The sequence below is a fragment of the Zonotrichia albicollis genome, chromosome 12 (assembly GCF_047830755.1).
Source record: "Zonotrichia albicollis isolate bZonAlb1 chromosome 12, bZonAlb1.hap1, whole genome shotgun sequence".
In the NCBI taxonomy this organism is placed as follows: Eukaryota; Metazoa; Chordata; class Aves; order Passeriformes; family Passerellidae; genus Zonotrichia; species Zonotrichia albicollis.
The window spans coordinates 8,656,283-8,669,375 of record NC_133830.1 but is presented as its reverse complement, the minus strand read 5'-3'; the positions used below and the strand labels follow the sequence as shown (position 1 = coordinate 8,669,375).

General features: G+C 42.1%; 1 protein-coding gene across 9 annotated transcripts in view; it reads left to right on the top strand.

Annotated features, from left to right (window-relative positions):
• Positions 1-201: 201 nt before the first annotated feature.
• The window catches only part of PXK (PX domain containing serine/threonine kinase like), a 32,389-nt gene continuing 19,497 nt past the window's right edge, over positions 202-13,093 (top strand). For 6 of the 9 annotated variants that reach the window (XR_012582337.1, XR_012582336.1, XM_074550496.1 and 3 more), the window contains exons 1-3: positions 202-440; positions 8,589-8,639; positions 9,304-9,351. Coding sequence is in view for 6 of the 9 variants with exons in the window: in XM_074550496.1 (XP_074406597.1) it covers positions 339-440; positions 8,589-8,639; positions 9,304-9,351 (201 nt within the window). In the remaining 3 variants the exon portion in view is untranslated. Of the gene's footprint in view, positions 441-2,235; positions 2,303-8,588; positions 8,640-9,303; positions 9,352-13,093 lie in introns of those variants that run through there. The other 3 variants (XM_005488369.2, XM_005488368.2, XM_026794390.2) reach the window with 2 other exon arrangements.

The following is a 13,093-nucleotide window of genomic DNA, read 5'->3' as shown; positions in this document are numbered from 1 at the left end:
GTCCCCCGTCTCTCCGTGTCCCCCATCTCTCCGTGTCCCCATCTCTCCGTGTCCCCATCTCTCCGTGTCCCCTATCCCTCCTTGTCCCCCGTCTCTCCGTGTCCCCATCTCTCCGTGTCCCCTATCCCTCCTTGTCCCCCGTCTCTCCCTGTCCCGCGCTCCCGGGGCGGGACCCGCGCGGAGCGGCGGCCGCGGCGCCCCCTTGCGGCGGGCGGTGGCAGCGGCGGCGCTAAGGCCCCGCGGCGGCGGCGGCGCTGCCGTGTTGACAGCGGCGGCCGCGCCGGGAGCTGCCCCGGGAAGCGGGTTGGCGGCGCCGGTTCTCCCCTCCCAGCTCCGCTATGGCTTTCATGGAGAAGCCGCCGGCCGGCAAGGTGCTGCTGGACGACACGGTGCCGCTGACAGCGCAGATCGAGGCGAGCCAGAGCCTGCACTCGCACACGGTGAGCGGGGCAGGCCGGGCCGCGGGGGCAGGCGGGAGCGGCCGGGGCGGGGGAGGGAATGGAGGGAGCCGGTAACGGGGGGCGCCGGGGGGTGCTCGGGGTGCGCGGGGCCGGCCGGGGCACGGCGGGAGCGGGGCTGGGCGGGGGCCTGAGCCGAGCCCGCGGCTGCGGGGCCGGGGGTGGCGGGAGGCGGCGGCTGCGGCGGGGCACTGCGGGGTGCGCTGGGGGCGAGCGGGAGCGGGGCGGGAGGCGGCGCGGGTCCCAGCGCCCCGGAGCCCCGCGGTGGGGAGCGGCGGTGCCTCGGCTCCTTCGGCCCCTCTCTGCCCGCGGGGCTCCCGGGGACAGCCGGCAGCACCCCCGGGAAGGACCGGGGGCTCTGCGGGGGCGGCCGCTGCGGGGTTCGGCTGCCCCGCGGCCGCTCCGAGCGGGCCTGTGCGTTCCTGTGATTCCTGCTGCCCCCGGGGTGTGCAGCCCGCGGAGCAGAGATGGGCTCTGCCCGCCGCGTTCGGGTGGCGGTGATGGAGTTACACGTGAACGGGCTGCGTTCGCCTCCGGGTCCTGCCGTGGGGCCGAGCGGCGGCTGCGAACCGCAGGGACCCCGCAGCCCCAGCTCGGGGAGCGGTGGCACTCAGCAGAACAAACCCTGCCGTGACTTGGGTGTCACGGATTAATTCTTTGGGATGCCTAGGACACATGCACAGTGCTTCCATAAGAACTGTCTTTGAGCATGCAGCAATAATGCAAATTCTACAATGTCCTGTCTGCAGTTATTTTCCACTTTGAAAACCGGGTTTCATTATAGTATGACCAAGCAGTAGCATGAATCAGAGAACTGGCTGTAATGAGCTGAGAGCAGGGATGCTGGAGAGGAGGCCAGAGGTAGCTCAGCAGCAGGTACTCCAGTGGGAAGCTTGCTTTAAATGGAGAGAGGGTTTCCTTATGTCCCTTACCCAGCTCTGATGCCTGCATTGTGGATTGCTTCCTGGTTCCTGCATCTGTTGCATATCCTTAACCTGAACAACAATAACTGCATGTTCACCATGGGGTATACACTAATTTACAGACTGTCTTATTACATACTCTTCATATAAATAATTCACACTAAGAAGTGGTTTATTTTTTGTCTGAGGAGCTCACATTTCTTGACGTTCCAGTCTTTCTCTGAACAGAAGTTAACTATGAGAAATTGTCTAAGAGGACTTGTGAATCCAACAGGCTGTGGCTCTCAATTGGTGCAACTCCTCTTCTTATAAGTAAGACTAAAGAGGTTTATTTCCTGGCAAGTGTGATGCTTTTTACCTGATTCAATAGCTGAAGGATGGGTGTGCCAAGTCCTGTGAGAAGTTGTGTAACTCCTAATACTCCCCAGCAGACCAGATTATGTTTCATTAGTAGCTTGTTTCCTTATTATGCCTTTTCCTTAGTGCAAATGACAATAGCGTTTTGTGTTCTTTCCTTTGGTTTGCATGGTTCTGGTTGGAAAAGGAAAAGTCACAAGATTCTTTTAGAATGATCACTTGGAAGAACTTTTGCAATCCAGACTCTCCTTGTGTCATCTTGTGTGAGGGAGTGCGATAGCCCTGTCTTTCATCTCTGTATTCTGTTACTAACAGTTGTGTAGGAAAATTCTCTGCTGTTTTCTTCTGATCTTTTCTTAATAACAGAATGCTGGAGCACCGTGCCTTTTGAGTTAAAATCTGTCTCTAAGATACATCTATTAGTAATTGTTTGTTTTACTGCAGAAGCCCGTTGATAGCTGAAAGATGGCTTGAAGTGTGTGCAGCACAGATGGTTTATACAGAGCCAGTGTGGGATAACAAAATACAGGAAGCCATTAGCAGAGACTTGGTTTCTTATTTGATGTAAGTGGCCTATTCTGTCATTTCAGATACTTCATCTTATGTCCCTGGTGCGTGAATAGCTTGTTTATTGGTGGGTGATGCTGTCCCTGATTTGAACTTTCCTGATTCAAAATAAGCTGCAGAAATAAATCCTTGTCTCTCAAGAAGTGTGTAAATGAAGCCCTTTTAAGAAATAAGGGTTGAAGTGTTTGTGTGGGGCCTCAAAACTGTATTTTACTTTGTTAAATTATAGCTAGAAGAAAATAGATTGTCATTAAATGAATGCTTTTCAGTTTTGTTCTTCATTCCACCTAAAGTGGTATCTTCAAAAGATGCAGATCTATAAAATCCTTTATCCCAAACTAATGTTTGGAGAACTAGGCCTGTTCTAAAGCAAAGGCAGCCATGAATTTTTTTTTATTCTCTTGTCAGCATTGTATACTAAGATTTTAAAATGTTGCTTAGTGTTGAAAGAGTTGTTTTAAACTTGGGTTTGTAATTTTTTTCCTGTAGATCATAGCTTCTAAAAGCACTCATATGAAGATGGCTTAGGCTGAGTTTAGGTGCAACTTTAACATGGCAACTGAACTACTAATTATGTAAACCTTCTGTTGGTGCTGAAAATAGCCAGTCTTCTGAAAAAACAGCTAAGGAAAAGGTGAAGAATTTCAGGAAAAGCTCTGTAGACATGGTGAAGTATCACACAGAAGACCAAAGCTTGTGTCTAATGAATAGTTTGCTTGTGTATTGTTCTAAGCAGTTTCTGTTAATTTAAATTTAGTACAACAGACTGGGTAAGTGTAAACTTCATAGCATTGAGTCAAGGGCTGTACTTGGCAGAGGCTGAGTTTCTGTTTCCTGAGGCTGAAGGTGAAACTAAAAGAAACAAAACTGAAAACAAAACCTGAGACCACTATGTTCTTACCTGAATTCTCCAGAAACCTCAGAAGGGGTTAAGCTACTATTGAAAATGGACTTTTGAGGATTTGCACTTTTTGCTTAGTAAGAGTATGTCAACCCCATAAATGGGTTTTTAGATTGTTAGGGAGCCAAGTGCCAAATTATCTGATAGGCTCACAGGCTCAGCAAGCTTCGTGCAAGTCAGAGAGCTCAGGAGTTCTTACTGGACTTAGTTCATCTGAGCTGGAACATAACCTCTGTGGTTTTGCATTGCAACAAAGAAATTCTTCACTGAGGTTTTCTTTCCGTGTATTTATTTCCAATCATAATTGGAGGAGGAAAACGATCCCTTTCTATGTTTGCAAAAGTTGTTTCCCTGGTTAAGTGTGTTACAAACAGTCTGAGTTTTCTTGGAATGTGCACTTAAATACAATTAATTCTATAGCGTGGTGTTTATGGAGTCCTTTTCATTTTGAAAGCCAAAAAGAAATACACATTACAGGTGCCTTCCAGTGGCACCTCACCTAAGGGATTTGAAACTACAAGAGCAAGCCCAGTCAGTTTCATTTTGTCTCCTTTGCATGCTTCAGCCACCAGCAGTGCATCAGGGAGAGTAACTGTGTGACCCCAGGGGCGTGTTGGGCACCTTTCCACAGCCGTGAGTCAGTCCCTTTGTAGGTCTGGGTACCAACCCTTCTGCAGAAAATGAAGTTTTGTTGCATTCCTTGACTTCAATAGGAGCAGGATTACATCCAATATACTAAGCCATTTGCAAGTGTCTCATCTTGATGCCAAATGTTGTGTTCTGACAACAGAGGCAATTTCACTAAAGCTTTAATAAATTTTGGCTGTTTAACTTGCCTCATATTGCAATATTTCATCTGTGTGTTCACCATTTAATAGTGGTTTCTTTCTAAGCCTTAAAATAGGATGCTATTTTCTTCCATGAAAATCTGACATTTTCCTTATTAAGAACTGTACCTGCAAGTCTGTTCAGCACTAAAACTACTGGTGAATTGTACATGTTCTTCTGAACATTTCTCAATTCTTTTCTGAAGTAATTTTCCTTTTTCTTGTGTTTCATATTTTGAAATTGAAATAGTGAAACAGCCAGCTTTGATTCAGTACATTGTTGTCTTAAAGGCATTTGGAAATGAACAGCTGAAATAAATCCCTCTCCTAACAATCTTTCAGGGTTTTTAGTTTTCTTTAAGCAATGATGAATGTTGACACTCATGGCTGCTAGATTAGAAAAACATTGAAAAAGCATTTATATTTTTCCTTTATTGTTCCAAATGGAAAAATGGAGCCACATATTTCTAGGACTGTAGGGTTTAGTTTAAAAGCTTGTAAAAGATTTTGTACATCTGCTTTACAAGGAATTCAGTCTTTTCAAGGCTTTATTCACTTTGGACAAAAACAAACATGAAGTTACTTATAGACATGGCATTACACAGGGAACTGTCTTAGTTCACTTGTTTGAGGTTTCAGAAATGCAGTTCCTCCCCTGGATTTAGTCAGTAAACTCGATTACCTCCCACCTCTTCTCCAGCCTGAGCTTACAAAAGATGGCTCTTTCATCACACTTAATTTTAAATATTCCAAACTTATGGTTTCCACTGGTGATCTTACTAAATTAGTATTGCATTTGTAGGTCCTGTCAACATTGTAGTCAAAATATTAGTTTCCATATTGTACTTTAGTAAACCCCAATTAGAATATTTTTGTTGGCTACTGAGTATTTCCTGAAAAACAGTGAGTAATTTGCCTTTCTGGTGAAGGTCACAGTGATGCAGAGCGCTGAAAATCTGTGATTTCTCATCTCTCTCCAAAGCTTTTCATGTTCACTAAGTTTCATTCCATGTAGATGTGTGTCCTATTTTTTCCCTGCAGTTGTCCTAGTTCATAGCTTTCACTTCTTGAATGGCTGACTCATTACTACAGAGGGTACAGAGTGTGAATGGTGCAGCAGACACACACACCTGAATTGTTTAAAAGTGGAGAAACACCAACCACTGCTGCTGCTCCTGCCTCAGATGGGCTCAATGGCACTTGAGCAATAGCAAATAAGTGCTGGGCCCTGTAACAGAGAGGCCTCTGAGGCTGAGCAGCTCTCCTGATGTTGTTGCTGCTTTTCACATGGGAGATTTTCTAAATAAACATTTAAAAGAGCTTCTTACTAGAAATTGTTTCAATCCAGCCTACTTAAGCAGGGATTGTATTCATGCTTAATTAGGCTTTCCTCTCTTTAATGCTTATAAAATAAAGCCCTTTCAAACTTTTAGTTGATGTGACCTGAAGGTGACCTGGATCTTTATAATGGTTGGCTTTTCAAGCCCGTTGATTAAACAGATGTAAAGCAGAAATCTGTGGAAAAAGACTGACTATCCTGAGCTGGAAATTTAGACTATTTGCTTGGGAAAACAGAATGTATTTCCCAATATTGTTGAGACTCTACATTTTATTATAAGAATCTCTTAACTCACCACTTTTGTTTTCCTATTTTGTCTCTGCAAAAGCCTTCTTTCCTGTTTGCTTCCTGTTTCAAAAACCAGGAATGGTGATAAAGAGCAATTGGTAAACATTTGGAGTGCTTTGCTTTGCAATTTTCACCCAGGAATGTTAACAAAATTTTGCTGAGTAGCTCTGAGTTGCTGTTGATAGTGTTTTAATAAGTGCTGGAGCACCAGGGACTAATCGTGATGAATTTTGGGGAGGAAGAAACCCAAAAAACCAAACCACCTAAATCTTGGCTCTGCCTGAAAATGGGTAAGTTCAGGACAACATTAATCCCACGCAGTGAGTGTGAAATGTTATCAGCAAAGGGTTGGAGAAATGCAGTGTGGTTGTCACTGATCCATGTGGTTATTTGGAAAATATTCCTTTTCAGAAACTCTATCCAGAGCTCTGTAGTACTAGGAAGAGATTTTAGGAAATGACAGTGTGCAACGGGGTCACACATCTTTCCCTGCTCCTGACATCCTCTTCCCAGCACCCATTTCAGCTTTTTTTGACTAATTGAAGCAGCCAGGAAATGATCCCATAGGTAAAACTGCTTTGCTTGGCTTCTTTTAAGGAGTATTTTGAGCTGCTGCAGGAATTTCAAGGCTGTGTCATGAAGGTGTTTGGCAGTACTGATAGGAAGAGCAGTGGATCTACAAACCTTACCTGTGTGGAGGGAGCCAGGGAAGCTGTTTTAGGAGTGGTTTTGTGGAGGTGTGGTTTGTGTTTTAGGAGTGGTTTTGTGGAGGTGTGGTTTGTGTTTTAGGAGTGGTTTTGTGGAGGTGTGGTTTGTGTTTTAGGAATGGTTCTGTGGAGGTGTGGTTTGTGTTTTAGGAATGGTTTTGTGGAGGTGTGGTTTGTGTTTTAGGAGTGGTTCTGTGGCCTGTGCTGTTGGAGGCTGCTGCTGACAGTGACCTTGCTGCCCATGGGCAAACAGAGCAGCAGGTCATCTCTCTGCTGCAAGCTGAGACCTTTCTTTCCCAACCAGCAGCTGTTAGGGCTCCTTTGAAGTTGTTTGGTAAACTGAGTCATAGGAAAAATTCTGAGCTATTCATGTAGGAGTGAAAGATGCCATGGGAATTTCTACGTGAGTGTAGCTAACATAGACTCCCTGAGCCTGGTTGCTGATGCATGCCTAAAATTGTTTGCAGGAGTGAACTCTGGTAATTACTAGCTTTTTCTTTTTTCCACCCTGTTTTCCTACATTTGATGATGCTGCTAAACAGAAATGATCCTGAGTGTGCCTCTGTTTTCCTTATGCTTTCATTTATTTCCTATGGGCACAGTCTCAGTCCCACTATCAGGTTGTCTCAGAAGAAGATTGTTGTAATTCAATTTTTTTCCCTAACTAAACCAGAATTTGGCAGAGAAATAAAGGCTTTTGTGCATTTGGACTTGAAGAGTTGAAAGCTCTTCTCTGGTCCTATGGGAAGCATATATCAGTGGTGCTAATTGTAATCCCAGGACAAGCTTGTTGCCACATGAAGGCAATAGGAAGTGTCAGCTGTTCACTGGAACTCAGCATCCTGTGCTCTGCTGATTATGTGTAGCCATGGCAGATACTGGGAATGGGATTGCATTTCTTATCCTGGCCTTTCTGCTATTGCTGTTCTTTGACTTTCAATCTCATTACCAGCTTTGGGGGAAAAGGCCCTCAACCAACTCAGAAGACCATTTAGGCTTTTTCCTTAGTTGTATTGACAGGGTAGTGCTGAGTTGGACAGTAATTCATTATGGTCAGTGCTGATGGAGAGCCTGTGGTGGGGACTTGGCTCTTCCTTACAGACAGAGCTAATGGCCACACCTGGACTGTGTTTGCTCTTCTCTTTCCACCTGCAAACCCTGTGACATAAAAAAGAAACTTCATTGGTGCATTAGACCACAAAAGCAGATATGGATGGGATAGGAAAATGCTCAAGTAAGTGTGGGGAAAAATAGTTGTGGCCCAAATATATATATATATTTTAAATATAATCTTACTGTGAGAAGATCTGTGTCCCAAGTTGTTTATCACGGGGGTCTCCAGAAGAGCTGTGTTGACCAGAGTGGTTGTGTGCAATAAGATGCTTTGATGGCTGTTTAATGAATTTGTGTTCTGCCTCTCTTGGTGCTCAGTAGAAAATGACCATCACTGGATAAGAGCAAGTGCTACAAGGGATTGAGCAATAACTCAGCTGCTTCCAAAATCCTAGAAAAGATGAATGACTGCACATGGTGAATCATCACTGGTGTGGTTTTTCAGAGGAACAGCCAATGTTCCTTTGAGACTTGATGAATAAGCAGTTGCTGCAATTTTTTGTCTGTATGTGAAGTAGCCTCTTCCCAAAATGCAGCAATGGTCACAAAACATGTAAAACCAAGTCACTGGTGAATATGGGTTTCCAGGTGTCCCATTAATTGATTTCTGTTACACAGTTTTCAAAGATAACTACACTGATTCAATGCTATCAGCTCTGTGGATTTATGTTACTAGTTATGAGGATTTGGGTTCTTGTTTTGCAGGAAGATACCAAAATTGTGATTTCAAATGGTTAAGAGGAAAGAATATTGAGGGACCATGTCAGGCTGACTTTCTGAAAATAGACACTTCAGTTCTAATTTAACAGTTATGTGTCTTGGTTTGTGGCATCTTCAGTTTGCTGTCTTTTTCTGTAACTAAATTAAATTAAACCACTGCAGTGCTCCACAGGTGTGCAAGCTCCTGGATCTCTCCTTGTCTCCTATGCTGGGAAAGCAGAGCAGAGCAACTGTTAGGGATGGTCTGAGTAAACCCAGCTCTGACCTTCCCCAAGGTGCTGGATCTGAATTTTCTGCATTTGAATGTTATTTGTCTTATTTGAAGAAGTACCTTATAATTTAATTCAGCTCATTAGTTCTCATTTCTAATGATTTTTCCTTTTATTAGGAATACATAATCCGTGTCCAGAGAGGAGTTTCAACAGAAAACAGCTGGCAGGTAATTTCTTAAGTTGTAGTTCATGTGACCAGGATTCTTTTTTTAGGAAAAGTTTGAAAATTGCCTATTCCTAGCTTTTAAAATTTGAGCTGGAAACAGAAATGTTGATTTGAAATTGAGAACATGAAGTGCTTGAATTCTTTTGGTCAAAACTAAGAGAAAAACAGTATTGCTGCCAGCTACAGAAGGCAATGTTGTCTGCTGCTCTTCTGAATATTCCAGGAAAAATGCCTGTCATGTGTTTCTACTGTGTGTTGGTACAACCATAGTTTTAAAATCTGAAATTCCAGTTTGCCTTTTCAGTGCTAAGATCACAACTCTGCTTTTATGAGACCAATGAAACCAAGAAGTAATAATGAAGATGAGTGTGAAAAGTTTTTCCATCTAATATGGCAAAAATGCCTTTTTTGCAGACAGCTTTGCTCACAAGTACTGTTTTAAGATAATTTTTAGAAATGCATTTTCTGTCAGATCAAGTTGTGATTAAAGACCCCTTTTTGCTCTCTGGCAATGTGTCATAAATCCAGCAGTTAGGCATTTGTACAAAAAATTGCAAAAGAAGATGATCATAAATGGGAATTAATTTTCTCTGATGGAATTTTGAGGAGTAAAATTCTAATGGAAAAAGTAATTTTTTTCCTGAACTTTGTGTTTTATTTTACAGATTGTGAGGCGATATAGTGACTTTGACTTGTTGAATAATAGCCTGCAGGTAATTTTCACTCTTCATATATGAATAAAAAATGTCATTAGAAGAATATATTCAGAATTGTGATATTTTTATATATTGTGGTGAAGAAATAAAAGAATTTGCCTAGCTGTAAAGAGAAACTGTGACTTCAAATGTAACATGAATGTGTACTTATTCACCCTTAAGTTTTCTCTTGTAAAATTTGACTTTTAACATCAACAGGATCAATTTATATAGAAATGGAAGAAGTTGGCAGATACTGAATCTTTCCCTTCAGTCCTGTGACTTGTTCCGGTTTTATGTGTTTTTATTTGTTCCTCCTTTGATTTGGAGAAAGCCAAGGCACATACCAACCTTATAAATTCAGCATTGAAGTGCTATGTGTCTCATTATTTATATTCCTCTAAAAGCACTACCAGATGCTGCTTCTCATGTGATGGTTTTCTGTGTCACTGAGGAGTGTTCCTTGGTCAGACACTGGACTTACTGTGTGTTTTCCTCTGCTTTTTAGGACAATTCTTTCTTTTTAGTTTGTGTGGGAAAAAGCAGAAGTGTGAGTGTGTTTGGGAACAGGGGGGAAGCAGCAGTGATTAACATCTACAGGGGACAAACTCATTACTTGAGATTTCCTTACTGGGCAAACAGGATAAAAAGTGAACGATATGATTTGAGGATAGATTTTTGTGACTTTAAAATTTTTCCCTTGTTAAGTGTTTCGAGAATTCAAGGGCTTAATGCTGCTTCCACTTCCTCCCTCCTCCCCAAATCAAATCAACTCTCTGCTTGATGAACCTCGTGAGCAAAACCCTGCAAGGATGTTGATTTGTGTGCTCTGAGAGCCCACTGTGACTGCTGCCTCTGCTGCAGGTGGATTGGGGCAAATCAGTCATAATTCAACAGATGCAGCCTGGCTGCCTTGTGGAATTATTCCTATTATTGCCTTGTGGAATTATTCTGTTAAATCTGCAGTAGCACGTAGGAACTTTTTTCATGACCTAGAAACCTGCTCTGTGATGTGCTGAAAAAATGCAATACAGAGGTGTCTCCTGCACCAGAGACATCCAAGATCTAAAATTAGACAAACACCCATGGGAACACAGGGAGTTGAGTTGGTACTGGTCATCAGAGTAGCTTGGGGTCATTGTGATCCGACCATAGTTTTGATAGAAATCACAGAGAAAAAATTTTGTGAAAGGTTTAAAAAGAAGGAAGAGTTCATTTTGCAGCCACCTATAACAAGCTGCTCTTAACCATGGGGGAACAGAATGTGTTAAGGCAGGAAAAGGATTTGTTGCCTTCTCATTTACCTTTCAAATGAGGCAGCTTTAGTAGAGGAGGCAATGGACTTTTAAGACTTAGAATCCAGAAATGACAGGTTCTGCAAAGTTAGGCCTATGTGGAAAATCTATTAAGTGAAGGTAAATAGGTTATGTGTGATGGAGTTTAGAAAGGGAAAGCCTTGTTATCTGAAATATAGGTGAATGTTAAAAGTGGAGGGTCCAGGAAATGATCTGAGAGCAACTTTGCAGAGTGGGACAAAAGGGAAATTTGAAACAAGAGAAACTAAGATCCAGGACAAAAACATCAGCTGCTTGGATGACTGGAAAACATTAAAAAGAATTATCAAAATGTACCTCTAACTTTAATGGGAGGATATGAGAGGGTAGTTAAATTAGCAGGCCATGTGCTTTAGCATTTGGTCTCCTCCAGTGACTCTTTTCTCCCACTGTTTCAGAGTTTTTTACAAATTATTCTTTGTGATGGTGGAGCTGAACTTTCCTCATCCATTAAGACAACACAACACTTCTCAGATGTTTCCATCCAAAACTCTAAACAACAATATTCCATCACAGTATTCAGGTCCCGTGACATGTTTCAAAACTCTTTAAGCTCTCATCTTGTGAATATTGAAATTAGAGTAAACAAACAAAACTCAAAACAAATAAGAAGATACCAAACCCTAATCTTTTTCCTTCAAAGCTAAGGATCTGTTGGAAGAACCGATGGAACTTCTTTTGGGTGTAAAGAAGTTCTCCAAGTTCTTGTGGCATACGTGACTTCTCTGTCTGTGTGGATGTGTTTGAGCACAGCTGCAGTTGAGTTGGGATGCAAATTTTCTGTTCTTAATCTAGAACTACCTATAGTAAGAATTGATAATTTAAAAATTGTCTAGGTTAGGGAATGCTGTCCTGCCAAACAGCTTGGAAAAAAATGAAATATAGATAGGTAACTGATTTGTATCAGAAAATTTCAAGAAAGGTTCCCTGAACTCTCAATTGTACCAGATTGAAAAGCTTCTCCCAGTCAGTTCTGCATTTCTTCCTCTTGACTTATTTGACAGAGCTCAGTGGAGATCATTCTTCTGTTTTGTCGAGTGAAGTGCTGGTACTGGAAGTACTGGAATTCACAGCAAGATATCTGGCTTTTGTGAAGCATTTTATTGCAGCCTTTGAACAGACATTCCTGAGCAGGCTGTGGTTTGAAGATAAGAATGTTAATTCCCAGGTTCTTCCCATCCTGGCTCCAGTGGTGAGCTGAGAAGTGGTGTCTGAAAGCTTGTGAGGTCTTTGCAAGGTCAGGCCCTCAGTGAGGTGCTCCTCTGTGCTCGAGTGCTCTTGCTGTGCTGTGCTGTGTGTTTTGGCAGATAGCTGCAAAAACCTGGACCTGAATGTTACTTTGTGTTGAAAAATAGTAGAAGTCTGATTTATAAATTTTAAAACAAATTATAGTGGTTGGAAAACATGTGAATTAGAGTCGGTTTCTCTCTGATGGTAGCTAGCTGTCAGGTCTAGGTAAAGGTGATGATTTTACATGCATTTTAAGTGGATGATTCTAGAAAAGGACTCAGTTCTTGTTTAGAAACTCAGTTTTTAATTGAAAGGAGTGGTCTGCCAAAAGAGAGTTCTGTTTGCCTCTGGTGCTAAAACCAATTTGGTGAATTACTGGCTGTAAGTGATATATGGTTGCTTTTAGTTTTTTCCTGGTTTTTATTATTAGTTTCTGTAATTCAGACATAGTTATAGTTCTTTTCCAGTCCATAATTTGAAGTCAGAAAACGAGAAGTAGGAGAAGTGCTAAAGTTATCAGAGGACAACTCCTGTGTTCAAATGAAGGAGGTGGAAAGGAAGGGGGATGCTCCTTCTGCCCCAGTTTGTTGAGCTAATCTGTTACTTTTTCCACTAGTTAAAATGAAAGTTGTTCAAACACCAGAAGTCCCAGTCTTCTCCCTGGTGAACTGTTTGCTTTAGAAATGAGGTTATTGCATCTGGTGTAATTGATTCCTGCAAAACACAATTCTTAGAGATAACTCCCAGGGAGATTCAGCTTACCCAAGGCAGGTGCTTTGATCTGCAGGACAACGATGTGTTAACAGCACAGAAAAGGTATTCTGGCAATTCACATGACGTAATTGAATCTAAACACTAAAGATCATCTCTTTGATCTGAGTTACACAAGGCTTTGAATTTTTTTTCTTTGTCCTATTTTGAAAGATTTCTCTGATTTTTTCTCTTAAGTTTTGGATCTCTTGTGTCAGTATAATACAATTAGTATACATCCCCTGGTAGATTGCAGCTATTTCTGGGTTGAAGGATGTATAGATGTTTAAAAAATGTACAGGAACGAATTCAGAAGATAAAAAGGAAATCTGCTCTGTATTTGAAATTACATATTTAAAATACTAATAGGGCTTAACATTACCTACAGATACATAGAGGCAGATGGAAGTTACTAATCTGCACTTGATGAAATAAGAAAGCATAAA